The following is a 20,703-nucleotide window of genomic DNA, read 5'->3' as shown; positions in this document are numbered from 1 at the left end:
CCAACCGCTGTGGGTTTAGTCTGGAGCCTCTGGAAGTCCCTATTCCTTTGAAAGGAATTGACTCTACACCTTTGGCTATGAATAAACCTCAGTACTGGACACAAGTGACCATGCGTATGACTCCCGTTCATCAGGAGGTGATTCGCTTCCTGGTACTGTATAATTTACATGATGTCTTAGTGCTTGGTCTGCCATGGTTACAAACTCATAACCCAGTCTTGGACTGGAAAACGATGTCTGTGTTAAGCTGGGGATGTCAGGGGGTTCATGATGATGCACCTCCAATTTCTATCGCTTCATCTACTCCTTCTGAGGTTCCTGTATTTTTGTCTGATTATCGGGATGTTTTTGAGGAGCCTAAGCTCAATTCGCTTCCTCCTCACAGGGATTGCGATTGTGCTATAGATTTGATTCCTGGCAGTAAATTTCCTAAAGGTCGTTTGTTCAATCTGTCAGTGCCAGAGCATACTGCTATGCGGGATTATGTTAAGGAGTCCTTGGAAAAGGGACATATCCGTCCATCTTCATCCCCTTTGGGAGCAGGTTTTTTTTTCGTGGCCAAAAAAGATGGTTCCTTGAGGCCTTGTATAGATTACCGTCTTTTGAATAAGATTACAGTCAAATATCAGTATCCTTTGCCATTGTTGACTGATTTGTTCGCTCGCATTAAGGGGGCTAAATGGTTCACTAAGATTGATCTTCGGGGTGCGTATAATCTTGTGCGGATAAAGCAGGGTGATGAGTGGAAAACCGCATTTAATACGCCTGAGGGCCATTTTGAGTATTTGGTGATGCCTTTTGGACTTTCTAATGCTCCTTCTGTCTTCCAGTCCTTTATGCACGATATTTTCCGTGAATATCTGGATAAATTTATGATTGTGTATTTGGATGATGTTTTGGTTTTTTCTGATGACTGGGAGTCCCATGTTCAGCAGGTCAGGAAGGTGTTTCAGGTCCTGCGGGCCAATTCTTTGTTTGTAAAAGGTTCAAAGTGTCTCTTTGGAGTCCAGAAGATTTCTTTTTTGGGGTATATTTTTTCCCCTTCTACTATTGAGATGGATCCCGTCAAGGTTCAGGCTATTTGTGACTGGACGCAGCCTACATCTCTTAAGAGTCTACAGAAGTTCTTGGGCTTTGCTAATTTTTATCGTCGTTTCATAACTAATTTTTCTAGTGTTGTTAAGCCTTTGACGGATTTGACTAAGAAGGGTGCTGATGTTGCTGATTGGTCTCCTGCGGCTGTGGAGGCCTTTCAGGAACTTAAGCGCCGGTTTTCTTCTGCTCCTGTGTTGCGTCAGCCAGATGTTTTGCTTCCTTTTCAGGTTGAGGTTGATGCTTCCGAGATTGGAGCGGGGGCGGTTTTGTCACAGAGAAGCTCCGATTGCTCAGTGATGAAGCCATGTGCGTTCTTTTCTAGAAAGTTTTCGCCCACTGAGCGGAATTATGATGTTGGTAATCGGGAGCTTTTGGCCATGAAGTGGGCATTTGAGGAGTGGCGTCATTGGCTTGAGGGTGCTAGACATCGTGTGGTGGTCTTGACTGATCACAAAAATCTGATTTACCTTGAGTCTGCCAAGCGTCTGAATCCTAGACAGGCTCGTTGGTCACTGTTTTTCTCCCGTTTCGATTTTGTGGTTTCATACCTGCCAGGTTCAAAGAATGTGAAGGCGGATGCTCTTTCTAGGAGTTTTGTGCCTGACTCCCCTGGAAATTCTGAGCCCACTGGTATCCTTAGGGATGGGGTGATTTTGTCGGCTGTCTCCCCAGACTTGCGACGTGCTTTGCAGGAGTTTCAGGCAGATAAACCTGATCGTTGTCCGCCTGAAAGACTGTTTGTTCCGGATAATTGGACCAGTAGAGTCATCTCCGAGGTCCATTCTTCTGCGTTGGCAGGTCATCCTGGAATATTTGGTACTAGAGACTTGGTGGCCAGGTCTTTTTGGTGGCCTTCCTTGTCGAGGGATGTGCGTTCTTTTGTGCAGTCTTGTGAAGTTTGCGCTCGGGCTAAGCCTTGCTGTTCTCGGGCCAGTGGATTGTTGTCACCTTTGCCTATCCCGAAGAGGCCTTGGACGCACATTTCCATGGACTTTATTTCGGATCTCCCTGTCTCTCAAAAAATGTCCGTCATCTGGGTTGTGTGTGACCGCTTTTCTAAGATGGTTCATCTGGTACCCTTGCCTAAGTTATCTTCCTCCTCTGAGTTGGTCCCTCTGTTTTTTCAGAACGTGGTTCGTTTGCATGGGATTCCGGAGAACATCGTTTCTGACAGGGGATCCCAGTTTGTGTCTAGATTTTGGCGGACGTTCTGTGCTAAGATGGGCATTGATTTGTCCTTTTCGTCTGCATTCCATCCTCAGACGAATGGCCAGACGGAACGAACTAATCAGACCTTGGAAGCTTATTTGAGGTGTTTTGTTTCTGCTGATCAAGATGACTGGGTTACCTTTTTGCCGCTTGCCGAATTTGCCCTTAATAATCGGGCTAGTTCTGCTACCTTGGTTTCTCCTTTCTTTTGTAATTCGGGGTTTCATCCTCGTTTTTCCTCTGGTCAGGTGGAGCCTTCTGATTGTCCTGGAGTGGACATGGTGGTGGATAGGTTGCATCAGATTTGGAGTCATGTGGTGGACAATTTGAAGTTGTCCCAGGAGAGGGCTCAGCAGTTTGCTAATCGCCGTCGCCGCGTGGGTCCTCGACTTCGTGTTGGGGACTTGGTGTGGTTGTCTTCTCGTTTTGTTCCTATGTAGGTCTCTTCTCCTAAGTTCAAGCCTCGGTTCATCGGTCCCTATAGGATCTTGGAAATTCTTAACCCTGTGTCGTTTCGTTTGGATCTCCCGGCATCGTTTGCTATTCATAATGTGTTCCATCGGTCGTTGTTGCGGAAGTATGAGGTACCTGTTGTTCCTTCGCTTGAGCCTCCTGCTCCGGTGCTGGTGGAGGGAGAATTGGAGTATGTTGTGGAGAAGATCTTGGATTCTCGTGTTTCCAGACGGAAACTCCAATATTTGGTCAAGTGGAAGGGTTATGGTCAGGAGGATAATTCTTGGGTGGTTGCCTCTGATGTTCATGCTGCTGATTTGGTCCGTGCATTTCATAGGGCTCATCCTGGTCGCCCTGGTGGTTCTCGTGAGGGTTCGGTGACCCCTCCTCAAGGGGGGGGGTACTGTTGTGGATTCTGTTTTTGGGCTCCCTCTGGTGGTTACAGATGGTACTGGGTGACTTGTGTTCTCTGCGGTCTCTGGTGTCCACCTGTTCTATCAGGATATGGGAGTTTCCTATTTAACCTGGCTTTCTTGTCATTTCCTCGCCGGCTATCAATGTAATCAGTGTGTCTTGTTACCTCTGCTTCCCGCTTCTGTAATCTTCAGGACAAGCTAAGTTTTTGATTTTCCTGTTCCACGTTTTGCTTAATTTTAGTCTTAGTCCAGCTTGCAAATATGTGATTCCTTTTTGCTGGTTGCTCTAGTGGGCTGATATTACTCCTCATGTTCCATGAGTTGGCACATGAGTTCAAGTAATTTCAGGATGGTTTTTTGTAGGGTTTTTCGCTGACCGCGCAGTTCACTTTTGTATCCTCTGCTATCTAGCTTTAGCGGGCCTCATTTTGCTGAATCTGTTTTCATAACTACGTATGTGCTTTCCTCTCATTTCACCGTCATTACATGTGGGGGGCTGCTATTTCTGTGGGGTGTTTCTCTGGAGGCAAGAGAGGTCTGTGTTTCTTCTAATAGGGGAAGTTAGTCCTTCGGCTGACGCGAGACGTCTAGGAATCATCGTAGGCACGTTCCCCGGCTACAGCTAGTTGTGTGTTTAGGTTCAGGATCGCGGTCAGCTCAGTTTCCATCACCCTAGAGCTTGTTTTGTTTTTTGTGCTTGTCCTTTTGTGATCCCCTGCCATTGCGATCATGACAGAAGACTGCCCCGGCGACCTTCCAGAGGCTGGCTGACCGACTTTTGTATGGTCTCCAGGACTATGCGTGTGCCTACCTGGATGACATCGCCATCTACAGCGCGACATGGGAAGAGCATCTAAATCACCTAGAGACAGTATTAGACAGGATCCACAAGGCCGGAATCACCCTGAACCCAAACAAGTGTCACGTGGGCAAAGCAGAGGTTCAGTATTTAGGGCATTGGGTGGGAAGTGGGAAACAGAGACCAGAACCGGCCAAGATTGAGGCCATAGCCAAATGGCCCACCCCACGCACTAAAACCCAGGTCATGGCGTTTCTAGGGACAGCGGGGTATTACAGGAAATTCTTTCCCAATTACAGCAGCGTAGCCAAGCCCCTCACTGATCTGACCCGTAAGAACCAACCCCGCCAGGTAACCTGGACCCCAGAGTGTGAGGAAGCCTTCCGCCAGCTAAACGACGCCCTCACCAATACCCCTGTATTGGCCGCACCCGATCCAACTAAACGTTTCCTTGTCCACACAGACGCTTCTATGTTTGGATTGGGGGCAGTACTAAGCCAAGTCGGGCCGGACGGCCAAGAACACCCGGTAGCTTACCTGAGTCGGAAACTACTGCCCCGTGAAGTGAGCTATGTGGCCATCGAGAAGTAGTGCCTGGCAATAGTATGGGCACTCAAAAAGTTACAACCATATTTGTATGGACGACAATTTTCCCTCCTAACGGACCATAATCCCCTAGTCTGGCTTAATCGGGTCTCCGGAGACAACGCCAGATTACTGCGGTGGAGTTTAGCCCTACAACCTCTGGACTTCACCATCCACTACAGACCCGGCAAACAAAACGGTAACACCGATGGACTAAGTCGACAAACGGAACTCGTACCAACCCCATAAACTTCGGTCATCCCCAAACCAATCCGTTAAGGATCAGACTGTGTATGCCGATCCCGTCGCTGAAAAGGGGAGCCGTGTTACAGAACCCCCCCAGCACCAAGAATGTTATGCAGTATATGTATGTATAATAGTTTCCATGTGAAATGCATCAGTCCACAGGCTGCGCCCCTGGACAAGATATTCTCTTTCTGACCTCCCCCCACCTTTGTAATTCCCACAGTAAATATCGGCAGGCTCCGGCCCCCTGCGGCTATTGTAATTTATGTCTGGCCTGCTGTTTTTCTATTGGCCTGCCCTGTGTATCTGTGTTATATATTCTGTGTGCTGTAAATAAAGGGTGTTCTTAGGCTGGAAATACGTGGAGAAGCAGTCAGCTTTTATATGCTCTCATGTAATCAAGAAATTCCTGCCAGCATCCTTCATTCAGAATCTAGCAAAAGCAGAGTGGACCTCCTGAAACACGGGGTGGTACTGAAAGAGGTACCCCAGCTTGGTAGACCCCGTTACAGAAGCGAACTCTGTTATTTCACAGAGTCGCCTAAAGAAAGCACTGTGTCCTGTTAAACTCACAGGAGTACACAGCAACTGCCGAGCAGATAGCAGTTTGTGGTTACGCAATCATACAATCTCCTCACTGGAGGAGCCGGTATTCTAGGGGCTTATTTCAGCCGGGGCCCTGAATCCATACACACAATCTCCTCACCGGAGGTGCCGGTATTCTAGGGGCTTATTTCAGCCGGGTCCCTGAACACATATACACGTAACCACACTGGCGCAAAGCACATAACTTAGATTTGATACTAGCGCATGGCCGGGCGGCCATGCAAACCTTTTATAGCTGCAGCAAGTACAGGACCTTCCTAGAAGGACTAATGAGAGGCTGCCACAGAGCCTGAGACTTCAGGACCTTCCTGGAGAACCAATGGGTTTTTCTGCAGTATCTAAGAATGTGACCCTCGATCTCCAATAAGAGATCTTACCCTGGGCATGCTCAGAAGGGGAGAAGCAAGACTTAGTCCCAACAGCATCTGCTCGCCGCTGCCCAGCACTGGCTTCAATGGCAGAAGCTGGAAAAGCAGCAGTAACCCTTTGCACAGAGTCAGACTGAGCGAGACGCTGGGACCGAGGTCTCCGCTGAGCAGGCTCCACTGCGGCAGGAGAAGAATGGGAGACCACAGCGGAGATGGCCTGAGATTCCCCCGCAGAGGCAGGAACCCGACCCCTAACACATATAGACCAATTTGATGCAGTGTGCAGCGTATGGTCTGAGCACTGACAGGGTGACCCCACCTCTATAACCTCTACAGCAATGCTGGCAGCACTCATACATCTATTTTGACAAGACAACCTCTGTGTAGGATGCTGAGCAAGTGCACTCAACTTCTTTGGTCGTCCATGGCCAGGAAAGTTCTGAGTGGAACATGTCTTATTAAACTGCTGTATAGTCTTGGCCAGTTTCAGGGTGTTGTCAATCTCCTTATAGCTTCAGCCATCTTTATGTACAGCAACAATTCTTTTTTTCAGATCCCCAGAGAGTTCTTTGCCATGAGGAGCCATATTAAACTTCCAGTGACCAGTATGAGAGAGTGTGAGAGCGATGACACCACATTTATCACACCTCTCCCCATTCACACCTGCGACCTTGTAACACTAACGAGTCACATGACACCGGGGAGGGAAAATGGCTTATTTGGCACAATTTGACAGCTTCACTAAGGGGTGTACTCACTTTTATTGCCAGCTGTTTAGACATTAATAGCTGTGTGTTGAGTTATGTAGAGGGCACACCTAATTTACACTGTTGTACAATCTGTACACTGACGACTTTACATTGTATCAAAGTGTCGTATCTGCAGTGTTGTCCCATGAAAAGATACAGTGGGGAAAAAGTATTTAGTCATCCACCAATTGTTACAGGTCTGTGAGAGCCAGAAATCTTGCATGTTTTTAGGTGACCATATACTTCCACCATAAATTTGCAAAATAAATCGTGCCAAATCAGACAAGGTGATTTTCTGGATTTGTTTTCTCATTTCGACTCTCATAGTTGTGGTTTACCTATAATGTCAATTACAGGCCTCTCATCTTTTTAAGTGGGAGAACTTGTACAATTGGTGGCTGACTAAATCCTTTTTTCCCCACTGTATAATAGAATATTTCCAAAAATGTGAGGGGTGTACTCACATTTGTGAAATACTGTATCTAACAAGAAACAACCCATTCAAAATGCTTTTAGATCTTTTTATTGTCGTTATAAATTTGTGCCAAAGTAAGACATTTGTAACTTATTTTACAACCACGTTTTATAACAGGATTACCTTGTGCTTCTGCCAAGTGATTACTATGAAGCCTCTATCCTGCAGATGAGAGTTACACAGCCATGTGTCTATAATGGACCAGTTGGGACAAAGTAAGTCTACAACTGCAATCATCTTTTATACTGTATAAACCTATTGTTATAAAAAGCAAGGTATCTGACCCGACTACATTTAAGTGGGTTTTCCATGAACAAAATACATTTTAATCAATAAATCTTGGATTAATAATAAGTTTCACAATTGGATGTGTTAAGAAAAATGTTCCTGTGCTGAGATAATCTTATAAATGTGCCCCTGCTGTGTACTGTGTAATTGACGTGTCTGACTGTACAGGAACATGGTCTGATCATACTACAGCTCCTGGGCGGGGGAGGAAGCAAAAGTGTATACAGACAGGACAGCACGGGGTCACAGCTGATTCTTTCTGTGAGGTAAAACGTGTTTAAAAAATTCAGCAAAATCTTAGCCTCACAGAAAGAATCAGCTGACATCCTGCAGCCCCGGCCGGTACTTCTTTCCCAGCTGACATAAGGGAGAAAGTAAAGGACTGCAGTAATGATAGTCTTCTACCAGGTTCCTCTAATGAAACGGTGATTTATTCAAATGGATCACTGGATGCTCAGCTTCTTTACAAATGATAATTTTCACCATATGCCAAAAATTACTCAATATCTGTACACTGGTGGGTCATAAAATATCAGCGCTGTCACCACTGGTAATACCAAGACATAAGCCATGTATATTTGCAATATTACCAGGATTTTTTACAGTCTATGTTAAACACTTTTTACTCCATCCCTTCTAATCTTTGTGAATAATAAAAAATGTCAGATGACTGTTATCTTACCGATTCCTTTTTAATATAGTAATATTGCACTTTCTTTTCTTTGCTGCTTAGCTGCTTAGTGTTTCAGCATTTGCCCATGGAAAAGTTTACCTGTCTACATGGCACAGAATTGGAGTATTTCAAACAGAATGGGCAAAGTCGTCCAATAAGTGTTCGGCAACCAAGTTATGGACATCCCCTAATGGCAGCGATTTCTGGAAGTCAGGTACCACATGCTTGTTTTTATTGTTTCACATCACAAATTTAGTAGAGTACACTACGTACGCTACAAAGCTTAAAGAGGTTCTCCTGGAATAGAAAATAACATAGAAAAAAATGTCATGAATAAATTCTAAAGTACCTTTAATTAGCAAATCACACTTTTATCTAGGGATGTAATCGCTAGAGAATTAAACTGTTACACTGCTGTCCACTACTTTTACATTGATGGAATATACTTAGGATAGGTCATCAATGTCTGATCACCCAAGGACTGATACCCAGCACCCCCACCAATCAGCTGGATCAGCTGCTCTCGGTGCCACCGGGTGCAAGTGCTCACTTGCCAGGTTGCTCCGTCTACTTGTAGTGGCCGGGCCTTGGTACTGTAAATTCATCTCCTATTCAAATCAATAGGAGGCGGATGTGCAGTACCCTGCGGCAGTAACTATAAGTAGACGGAGGAGCTCGGCAAGTGAGTTCTTCCAGCCCGTGGCCTCCAACACCCATGACAGCTGATCGGCGGGTGTGCCAGGTGTTGGACCCCGGCTGATCAGACATTGATGACTTATCTTAAGGATAGGCCATCAATGTAAAAGTAGTGAACGACTTCTTTAAAATCTGTTTTTCCTCAATCTGCCAAATGAATGTAAATCCACACATACAATGCATGAGATGGTCAACTGGTCAGAAGTTTCAATTTCAGCGTCTAATACATATGGCTACTTTTAAAATACTCTTGTTCCACCAAGAATATATGGTTAGAATAGATCTCCAGGAATCTTAGACTAAGTTTACATTATAGGCTGCGTTCACACGTTCCGGTTTTTTCGCGTTTTTTTCGCGTTTTTTCCCGATAAAAACGCTATAAAACCGCAAAAAAAAACGCATACAAGAAGCATCCCATCATTTAGAATGAATTCCGCATGTTTTGTGCACATGATGCGTTTTTTTCCGCATAAAAAACGCATCAGGCACAAAATCCGGACATGCTCATTCTTTTTGCGGTTTTTATGCGGATTTCCCACAGCAAAATGCATTGGGAAGTGTCCGGAAAAAACCGCGGCAAAACCGCGGCAAAAAACGCATGCGGATTTCTTCCGGATTTCATGCAGAAAATGTCCGGTTTTTCACAGGAATTTTCTGCATGAATTCCTGAACGTGTGCACTTAGCCATAATATGCCTAATATGTCAGGAAAATCTCCCAACTACATGTTTGACATGCCCATCTATGCTAGATAAAAGCAAAAAAAATATCCTATTGTCATACATTGGCTCTGTTTATACAGTATATGCAATTTCAATGCTGAGGAGTGTAACACCAGGAAGGAAAAGTTGTGGAATTATGAAAATCACAGGATCGGTAGACATATTATGAAAAAATAGAAACAACATTTTCAAACTATCGTGATTTCTTCAAGTATCAGAGCTATTTGTAGAAATCCCAGCAATTACATGCCTTGGCTGCTATCATTGAGGTTATTAATGTATGGCTGAGGAAATTTCTGCCACATCGAATGCACTTGGGCAAATCAGCAAGATCCGCTGCTGCCAGCTCCCTTTGCAATTGCTGACCAATGAAGTCCGAGGTGTGATCAGTAGGAGACAAGTCGAGAGACGCTGCAGGCCGTAGTAGAACATTTAGGCCACGCACACTGCTCACAAAAGTGTGAACACTGAACAACAGGTGGTCTGGTATTGTCATGTTGAAAAACAGCTTTTGGGACACTGTGGAGATCAAGAAAAAAAATATAAAACTTATAAATCCTGCCTACAGAACAAGCTCATTTACTAATTCACTAATAAGTTATTCTGCAGTCTGCTACATATTGAAGAAACAAAAAAGTTTACAGTTTTTAATGAAAACTTGTTGATGATGTAACATCATTGCACCAGCCATCAAATTACGGGTGTGTTAATTAAATGTTTTACTAAATATAGCAGGGTAATTTTCAAACTGATAATTTTGTACAGCTCTCGAAGGATGGTCTAAATATCCAAATGGTTCTTGGCAGAAAAAAGTTCCCCACCCTTGCCCTACAGGGTAATGAGAAAATAACAAACTGCCTCCAAAAGTGGGCATGTCCTTTAATTGAACCCATTGATTATGCAGACACAGTTTCATTGCAGTGTGTTTAGGTTGAGATGAATGAACAGGTGTCATCCTGCTTTAGTAATTTAAATGCTTTCTTTTTACTGTTTATTGCCCCTCTTACTTCTTTGTTTAGCCACATTGGGTTTTTCCCATCTCTTGTCCTTATATTCCCATAAGGTATAAACCACTTACAGTGCCTATTTAGGATGTTCTTAAACATTTCCCATTTATTATCTGTATTCTTATTTCTGAGGACATTGTCCCAGTCAACCAGATTAAGGGCATCTCTAAGCTGGTCAAACTTCTTAACTGTTAGGGCAGTGAGAATCTGGAATTCCTTGCCTGAGGTGGTGGTGATGGCGAACTCAGTTTAGAGGTTCAAGAGAGGCCTGGATGTCTTCCTGGAGCGTAACAATATTGTATCTTACAGTTATTAGGTTCTGTAGAAGGACGTAGATCTGGGGATTTATTCTGACGGAATACAGGCTGAACTGGATGGACAAATGTCTTTTTTCGGCCTTGCTAACTATGTTACTATGAACATGACATAACTTTAAAACATCTTGGTTCCCACAGGTGGAGTTATATTTTAGCGTTAAAGTCCCTCGGGCCGGAGTTTATTCTCTTGTTTTTGAATATGCCAATGAAGACGCCCAGCAATATTTTCTGAATGTGATGATGAGAAATGACCCCAGTTCGTCAGGCCGAGTGAACGTGTACAGCTGTAAATACAGGTACAGTACCAGTATTGTTCTGTTTGTCTCCATGATTGAATTTTCATGAGCAGCACATTGATTACATTACCTGTGCTTACTTTTAGGACTCCTGTTTTTACTAAGGTTTATGCCAGCTTGGTAATGACTGGGGATAGAGAAGTGAATACTGTTCTCATTGCTTTCCTGAATGTAATATTCAGTGAGAGTCCTGGTATAAATGCAGTGCTTCTAGGGGGCATATCTCCGTACTTACAGAGGCCAATAGAGTGTGACTGAATTTATTTTAGCAAGGCACCAACCCCTCTATGGCAGCATAGTTACTGCCAGATACATAACAGAGCCACAATACAAATTGTACCCCCTATGAAGCCTTTAGTTATACCTCAAACCATCAAATATTCATTACTTGTCTAGAATGGTAGAAAAAAAGGACAGTTACCTGCTTGTCAGACCTATTATCTGGACCTGCAATTTTTTTGTGTTGTAACTTAACTATAAAAACCAATAATAGCAATGCTACGAATGTTAGGTTGTAGAAATAAGAATATACATGTGGATCTACAGACTAGTAGCCTGCCCTAGTCAATTATCTAACTATGTTTGGTGCTTGGAAACTTTAGCCTCTTATAAACATTACTAGATGGTGGCCCGATTCTAACGCATCGGGTATTCTAGAATATGTATAGTAGTATATCGCACAGCCCACATAGTATACAGCACAGCCTACGTAGTATATAGCACAGCCCACGCAGTATATAACACAGCCCACAAAGTATATAACACAGCCCACGTAGTATATAACAGCCATGTAGTATATTGCCCAGCAACGCAGTATATTGCACAGCCACGTAGTATATAGCACAGGCCACGTAGTATATAGCACAGAGACGTAGTATATAACACAGCCACGTAGTATATAACACAGGCCACACAGTATATAACACATGCCATGCAGTATATAACACAGCCACGTAGTATATTGCAGTATATAACACAGCCCACGCAGTATATAATACAGCCCACGTAGTATATAGCAATATGTGCACTAGGGTTGAGCGACTTTTCTTTTTATAGGATCGGGTCGGGTTTCACGAAACCCGACTTTCTCAAAAGTCAGGTCGAGTGAAATCGGCCGATCCTATAGAAAAGTCGGGGTCGGCCGAAACACGAAACCCAATGCAGTGCATTGGGTTTCTAATGGTTCCCAGGGTCTGAAGGAGAGGAAACTCTCCTTCAGGCCCTGGGATCCATATTTAAGTGTAAAATAAAGAATCAAAATAAAAAATATTGATATACTTACCCTCGGACGCGCCCTGGTTCTCACCGGCAGCCTTCCTTCCTAAGAATGAGCGCCTGAAGGACTTTCGATGACGTCGCGGCTTGTGATTGGTCGCGTGAGCGGTCACATGGGCGGTCACGCGACCAATCACAAGCCGCGACGTCATCTAAGGTCCTTCAGGCGCTCATTCTTAGGAAGGAAGGCTGCCGGTGAGAACCAGGGCGCGTCGAAGGGTGAGTATATCAATATTTTTTTTTTACACTTAAATATGAATTCCGATACCGATTCCTGATATCTTAAACATATCGGAACTCGGTATCGGAATTCCGATTCTAGATCAGAAGATCGCCGACCTCATGGCCGACCCCACACAGGGGTCGGGTTTCATGAAACCCGACTTTGCCAAAAGTCGGCGACTTCTGAAAATGGCCGACCCGTTTCGCTCAACCCTAGTGTGCACCATATCCCTGTTAAAAAATGAATTAAAATAAAAAATAGTTATATACTCACCTTCCGTCTGCCCCCGGATCCAGCCCAGGCGTTTAGAGATGCTCCTCGCGACGCTCCGGTCCCAAGAATGCATTGCGGCAATAACACGTGATGATGTAATGGTCTCGCGAGACCGCTACGTCATCATTTCGCGAGACCGCTACGTCATCTCCGGTCATTGCCGAAATGCATTCTTGGGACCGGAGCGTAGCGAAGAGCAGGAAAGGCGCCGGAAGGTGAGAATACAATGGTTTTTTATTATAGTGCTTTTGTAAAAAGCACTATATTGTTATTCCCCCGTAGACAACTTATTCTTCTTCTTATTATTATTCAGTCCGCAATTAATGCGGCCCGAACCGCTGCACGCACAGACTCCAGTGAGGTGTCATTTCGAAGCCAGCGTTCCTGGGAGGTGTGCTAAGTATTTTTCGTGTCGATCGGATTTGTAGTTTTGGCGCAATTTGCGTTTGAAAATGTTGTCTCAATGCATTTCAATAGGGAAATCTTGCCATAAGCTTATAATGGCAGTTATTTGGAAATTGCCTCAGAAATCAGCCCAACTGCCACCTGGCTGATTAGCTCATTGATATGCGAAGTCAGACCCAGTTACTATGCCAACGCCTACGAACTCTACATGACCCCACCAGGACACAGTTTTGCCAGATAATATCAGCTCTTAAAGTGACCCGCACACCAAATCCGACCCAGAGTGACCCCGGCGACCAAATCGGACCCAGAGTGACCCCGCCCTCCAAATGTGACCCAGAGAGACCCCGCCCATCAAATGTGACCCAGAGTGACCCCGCCCACCAAATGTGACCCAGAGTGACCCCACCCACCAAATGTGACCCAGAGTGACCCCACCCACCAAATGTGACCCAGAGTGACCCCGCCCACCAAATGTGACCCAGAGTGACCCCGCCCACCAAATGTGACCCAGAGTGACCCCGCCCACCAAATGTGACCCAGAGTGACCCCGCCCACCAAATCGGACCCAGAGTGACCCCGCCCACCAAATGTGACCCAGAGTGACCCCGCCCACCAAATGTGACCCAGAGTGACCCCGCCCACCAAATCGGACCCAGAGTGACCCCGCCCACCAAATGTGACTCAGTGACCCCGCCCACCAAATGTGACCCAGAGTGACCCCGCCCACCAAATGTGACCCAGAGTGACCCCGCCCACCAAATGTGACCCAGAGTGACCCCGCCCACCAAATGTGACCCAGAGTGACCCCGCCCATCAAATCGGACCCAGAGTGACCCCGCCCACCAAATGTGACCCAGAGTGACCCCGCCCACCAAATGTGACCCAGAGTGACCCCGCCCACCAAATGTGACCCAGAGTGACCCCACCCACCAAATGTGACCCAGAGTGACCCCGCCCACCAAATCGGACCCAGTGGCCCCGCCCACCAAATGTGACCCAGAGTGACCCCGCCCACCAAATGTGACCCAGAGTGACCCCGCCCACCAAATGTGACCCAGAGTGACCCCGCCCACCAAATCGGACCCAGAGTGACCCCGCCCACCAAATGTGACCCAGAGTGACCCCGCCCACCAAATCGGACCCAGAGTGACCCCGCCCACCAAATGTGACCCAGAGTGACCCCGCCCACCAAATGTGACCCAGAGTGACCCCGCCCACCAAATCGGACCCAGAGTGACCCCGCCCACCAAATGTGACTCAGTGACCCCGCCCACCAAATGTGACCCAGAGTGACCCCGCCCACCAAATGTGACCCAGAGTGACCCCGCCCACCAAATGTGACCCAGAGTGACCCCGCCCACCAAATGTGACCCAGAGTGACCCCGCCCACCAAATGTGACCCAGAGTGACCCCGCCCATCAAATCGGACCCAGAGTGACCCCGCCCACCAAATGTGACCCAGAGTGACCCCGCCCACCAAATGTGACCCAGAGTGACCCCGCCCACCAAATGTGACCCAGAGTGACCCCGCCCACCAAATGTGACCCAGAGTGACCCCGCCCACCAAATGTGACCCAGAGTGACCCCGCCCACCAAATGTGACCCAGAGTGACCCCGCCCACCAAATGTGACCCAGAGTGACCCCGCCCACCAAATGTGACCCAGAGTGACCCCGCCCACCAAATTTGACCCAGAGTGACCCCGCCCACCAAATGTGACCCAGAGTGACCCCGCCCACCAAATGTGACCCAGAGTGACCCCGCCCATCAAATCGGACCCAGAGTGACCCCGCCCACCAAATCGGACCCAGTGGCCCCGCCCACCAAATGTGACCCAGAGTGACCCCGCCCACCAAATGTGACCCAGAGTGACCCCGCCCACCAAATGTGACCCAGAGTGACCCCGCCCACCAAATGTGACCCAGAGTGACCCCGCCCACCAAATGTGACCCAGAGTGACCCCGCCCACCAAATGTGACCCAGAGTGACCCCGCCCACCAAATGTGACTCAGTGACCCCGCCCACCAAATGTGACCCAGAGTGACCCCGCCCACCAAATGTGACTCAGTGACCCCGCCCACCAAATGTGACCCAGAGTGACCCCGCCCACCAAATGTGACCCAGAGTGACCCCGCCCACCAAATGTGACCCAGAGTGACCCCGCCCACCAAATGTGACCCAGAGTGACCCCGCCCATCAAATCGGACCCAGAGTGACCCCGCCCACCAAATGTGACCCAGAGTGACCCCGCCCACCAAATGTGACCCAGAGTGACCCCGCCCACCAAATGTGACCCAGAGTGACCCCGCCCACCAAATGTGACCCAGAGTGACCCCGCCCACCAAATGTGACCCAGAGTGACCCCGCCCACCAAATGTGACCCAGAGTGACCCCGCCCACCAAATGTGACCCAGAGTGACCCCGCCCACCAAATGTGACCCAGAGTGACCCCGCCCACCAAATGTGACCCAGAGTGACCCCGCCCACCAAATGTGACCCAGAGTGACCCCGCCCACCAAATGTGACCCAGAGTGACCCCGCCCACCAAATGTGACCCAGAGTGACCCCGCCCACCAAATGTGACCCAGAGTGACCCCGCCCACCAAATGTGACCCAGAGTGACCCCGCCCACCAAATGTGACCCAGAGTGACCCCGCCCACCAAATGTGACCCAGAGTGACCCCGCCCACCAAATGTGACCCAGAGGTGCCCCGCCCACCAAATCTGACCCAGAGGTGCCCCGCCCACCAAATCTGACCCAGAGGTGCCCCACCCACCAAATCTGACCGAGGTGCCCCGCCCACCAAATCTGACCCAGAGGTGCTCTGCCCACCAAATCTGACCCAGAGTGGCCCCGCCCACCAAATCGGACCCAGAGTGGCCCCGCCCACCAAATCGGACCCAGAGTGGCCCCACCCACCAAATCATCCCTTGAGGGGCCCCGCCCACCAAACCAGCGCCTGAAGGGCACCCAAGTGTGAAAGTCTTGCAGGGGCAGCCCGGGCACCATTACAAAGCACTATCTGTAGTTCCTTCAGGAAATACCCATCTAGTTTTTTTTTATTATTTGTAACATTATATGTTTTTACAATAGTAAAAAGTTGGTCACACAGGGTTAATAGCAGCGTTAACAGACTGCGTTACAGCGCGTTATGCGGTGGAGTTAATTCTGTTTTATATGTTACACTGCAGCTTCCTTTGTCGCAGTATTGTGGTGGACAACATGAATCGCGTTGCAAACTTTGAGATGTTTTCGGACACTGAAATATGTGTGACGGCATCATCAGTCAATTTCCTACTGGTGAGTTCCACATTTCCAAATTTCCACCATTGCCAGTGCATAGTGTGATCCTCTCTACGGGTTTCGTGCAAACAAATGTATTTTTGATCCGAAAGGCATCTGTCACAACATTGCATCGCACTCGGACCAATGTTATGCTCTGGGGCCTTGTCCATGTCCGAGGAAAATACTCGCTGCATTTGTAGCTATACAGCTATACAATTTTACTATACTTTGCACTATTATTATTTAAATATGAATTCCCATGGAATCGTTTGTATATTTCGACAAGAATATTCGTTACTTTATTTCCTTTGATTGTTACCTCTTGTGTTTCAGCACACTGTATGTATCGTCCCTGCGGAGGAGTTCTCCGTTGAGTATGGAGAGCCAAAGGTGCGCTGTATAGCAGCTTATGGACGAACCCCTGCCCAAAGGTAAATGTGTATCTCTAAAGGGCTTGTCCACTACTTTGATACTGATGACATAGGGTTACATAAGTGATACATCTTAGATTGGTCGTCTCTACCTGCCGGCACCTCCACCGACTAATCGTGATCAGCACTGATTGTGGCTTCTTCCATTGTTTAGTGGCTGCTGCTGATGTCCATGACAGGCATATTGGACAGAGCTGGCCTTACATTGTGTACACCCAGCTGCCGACGGAGCTTATAACAGCTGATCAGTGGGGGTGCCGGGCGTCAGATCCCCCCCAATCTATTGTCATTACAGGTCCTCAATATCAGAGAATTGGACAAGCCCTTTAAAATTTTCATTCTATTTTGTTAGGGGCAATTTTAGTTTGGAAATAGAGTATCTTTTATTTTGGTAAAGAACTTGTATTCTCTTCTGTATATAAACTAGATTTTACAGACTCAAGCACAGAAGGACAGAGCCGCCCAGTATGCATGTTACAGCCGTATAGACGCCATGTACATGGCTGTGCTGTGTGCCGGACATCTTTATGACAAAGCTTCTGATTCATACATTTCTGGTGGGAGCTTTGTTATACACCACATTTTCTTCCCTTTTATAGTTCATGTTTTATTACGTCTTTAGAATTTATTTTTTGTAGTAGATTGAGCATAATGGGCATGAAAAAACCGCTGAGACTGGATGTAATGATGATAATTTTACGTTTAACTTATATTCTTCTTGTCTTGAAGTCCTGTTTGTATCCAGTCTTCAGTCTATGAAAATCCACCTCTATCCTTATTGCTGGACCCCATTAAAGATGCTCTAGATTCTGGTGGGCAGAGGAGCACAGGACAAGAGCCTGTCCATGGAGCAGGTCTTCCTTGGCACCAGGGCAACAGAGTATTGCTGGCATCACAGCAGGTATTTGGTATGCTTTGTACTGTTGCTAGACCTACGGCCTCCTGTAACAGCGCTGCAATGGTAATGTTACACTGTGACCTTTAGGGTATGTGCACACATTCAGTATTTGCAGCATAAAAATCGGTTGCAAATCTGCTGCAAATACTGATGTGCTGGCGGAAAAAAAAAACACATTATAGAATTATGTGCTTTTGACTCGTTTTGGTTCATTTTTTGCAATTTTTTTCCATGGATTTTTCCCATTTATTAGTATGGCTGAAAACATGCTGCAGATTTAAATCTGTTTAAAAAAATTCTGCAAGGACAATATAAGCAACTGGTGCATGCAACTTCAGGAATCTAACTCACTTTGCTGATACTAGGAAATCCTACAGGTTTTGTGACAAATCTGCGCAGAAAAAACGGAACAAAAATGCAACAAAACCGCAACGTATGCACAGATTCTTGGGGTATCTGCACACATTAAGTATTTGGTGCAGAAATTTCTGCATCTCTTGGCAGGAAAAATGCTGCGTAAAATGAGCGCGTTTTTTGCTGCGTTTTTTTTATATGTGTTTTTGGTGCAGATTTTTCCCCACTCATTAGTATGGGTGAAATCTGCAGCAAAACACTGAAAGAATTGACATGCTGCAGATTTAAATCTGCTGCAAATCTGCAAGAAAAATTAAACAACATGTGTAGAAGTTTTGTATGGCTGTACAATGCATGTAACAATAGATAATATGGAAAAAAGTATGCTGAAAGAAAGATGACCTGGTTGGTCGACCTTGATCTAGTGTGCATGGCCAACTTTTCCTACATCTCCACAAGTTCTGCGCTTGTATGGTATATTTATACTAATATTAGTTTTAATTTGTCTGCTGTACAGAATCAGATCATTTTGGGCAGAAGAATCCCTAATACCGGGAGGTATGTCTTCATTGTCCATTACTACCAGACTCAGAACCCAACATTTCCAGTGTCTGTGCTGGTTGACGGTGGAGCACAGTGGTCAGGTATGATGTTGTATGCTCCTTCATATATGGACATTTTCATTTTTTGTACCAATCGTGTGAATATGTGGTATTTTATCAGGTACTTTCAATGCTTCATATTGTCCTCACATTTTTGGATGCCGAGATCTGGTTGTTGCTGGCAACCGTATCAGCCTTGATGTCACCAGCCCAGAACTGTCAGTAACTGTGACAACTCCACCAGATAAGCCCCTACACTTGGTGAGTTAAGACATTGATTATTTTTAAAAGATAATGCTAGAGTAAAGAGTAACTAAATTTAAAAAAAATAGTAATTTTGTAAAAGTATTGCATGTGACCCGAGTTTATTTGCCTGTCTTTAGCTGCACTGATATCAGAGCATATTAATTAGGAGTACAGATGATGGCAGTGAAAGGATCAGCTCAGCCCCTGTGTTTTAGAAATTTTTGCATATTTAATAAAAAAAACAACCTGAAATATCAATAAAAATCGCGTTGCTCATGTCCTCATGTGCAGACTAGTGTGGTCCTAGGAGGTGGAGTTATTTTAATCATATGGAGTAAAATTTGATCAATTTTAAAGAAGAGCTGGAATATCATCTTTTTTTCATTTTGAGTTTGCCAAAAGACATGTGGGAGATTCTTCAAATGTGTGCTGGACGGTGCTGTTGCCAGATGAGACCTAAATTGAATTTTTTGGCCACCAAGTTAAATGTTATGTCTGGCGCAAAACTAACGAAGCTCATCACCCAAGAACACCATTCCTACAGTGAAACATGTTAGTGGCCGCACCATGCTGTGGGGATGTTTTTTGACATCAGGGACCGGGAAATTGGTCTGAGTCGAAGGGAAGATGGATATGTGCGAAATACAAGGATATTCTTCAGCAAAACAATTTTCAGTTTGTCCGTGATTTGAGAATGGGACAGAGTTTCACCTTCCAACAAGACAATGACCCAAAGTATTCTGCTAAAGCATCACTTGAGTGGTTTAAAGGGAAACTTGTAAATGTTGTGCAGTGGCCTAGTCAAAGCCCCGATCTTAATCCGATTGAGAAACTGTGATTAGATTTGCAGATTGCTATTCGCCAGAGGAAATCATCTAACTTGAGGGAGCAGGAGCAGTTTTGCAATGAGTAATGGGCAAAAGTACCAGTGGCAAAATGTGGAAAGCTCATAGAGACTTATTGAAAGGGACTTGCAGTTGTAATTGCCTCAAAAGGAGACTCTACAAAGTACTGACTTTAGGGGGATGAATAATTATGCATGCTGAAATTTTCAAGTATTTTGTCCTATTTGTTGCTTGCTTCCCAATAAAAAGAAAACCAAATATTCACAGTTGTAGGCATGTTCTGTACATGAACTGATGAACACTCTAAAAAAATATGTGAAATTCCAAGTTGTGAGGTAAGGCTGGTTTCACATTTGCGTTTTTTTTTTTGCGTTTTTGTGCAAAAAACGCATGCGTTTTTTCCCCTATACTTAACCCCTTTCTGACATCGGACGTACTATCCCGTCGAGGTGGGGTGGGCCCCCATGACCACGGACGGGATAGTACGTCCAGCGCGATCGGCGGCGCTCACGGGGGGGAGCGCGGCCGATCGCGGCCGGGTGTCAGCTGCCTATCGCAGCTGACATCCGGCACTATGTGCCAGGAGCGGTCACGGACCGCTCCCGGCACATTAACCCCTGGCACACCGCGATCAAACATGATCGCGATGTGCCGGCGGTGCAGGGAAGCATCGCGCAGGGAGGGGGCTCCCTGCGGGCGTCCCTGAGCCCCCCGCAGCAACGCGATGTGATCGCGTTGCTGCGAGGGTCTTACCTCCCTCCCTGCTTGTTCCAGGCCCGGATCCAAGATGGCCGCGGATCCGGGTCCTGCAGGGAGGGAGGTGGCTTCACAGAGCCTGCTCAGAGCAGGCACTGTGAAGCAGCC

General features: G+C 46.4%; 1 protein-coding gene across 1 annotated transcript in view; it reads left to right on the top strand.

Annotated features, from left to right (window-relative positions):
* LAMA3 (laminin subunit alpha 3) overlaps nt 1–20,703 on the top strand; it is a 366,270-nt gene that overhangs the window by 193,646 nt on the left and 151,921 nt on the right. The window contains exons 24-31 of the mRNA XM_069731213.1: nt 7,119–7,216; nt 8,023–8,176; nt 10,842–10,999; nt 16,370–16,478; nt 16,797–16,894; nt 17,624–17,795; nt 18,664–18,790; nt 18,870–19,009. Of these exons, the coding sequence (XP_069587314.1) occupies nt 7,119–7,216; nt 8,023–8,176; nt 10,842–10,999; nt 16,370–16,478; nt 16,797–16,894; nt 17,624–17,795; nt 18,664–18,790; nt 18,870–19,009 (1,056 nt within the window). The remainder of the gene's footprint in view (nt 1–7,118; nt 7,217–8,022; nt 8,177–10,841; nt 11,000–16,369; nt 16,479–16,796; nt 16,895–17,623; nt 17,796–18,663; nt 18,791–18,869; nt 19,010–20,703) is intronic.

This window comes from Ranitomeya imitator, chromosome 6, assembly GCF_032444005.1.
Source record: "Ranitomeya imitator isolate aRanImi1 chromosome 6, aRanImi1.pri, whole genome shotgun sequence".
NCBI lineage: Eukaryota > Metazoa > Chordata > Amphibia > Anura > Dendrobatidae > Ranitomeya > Ranitomeya imitator.
Note: the sequence above shows the minus strand (reverse complement) of the source record. Positions and strands in the feature narration are given on the sequence as shown.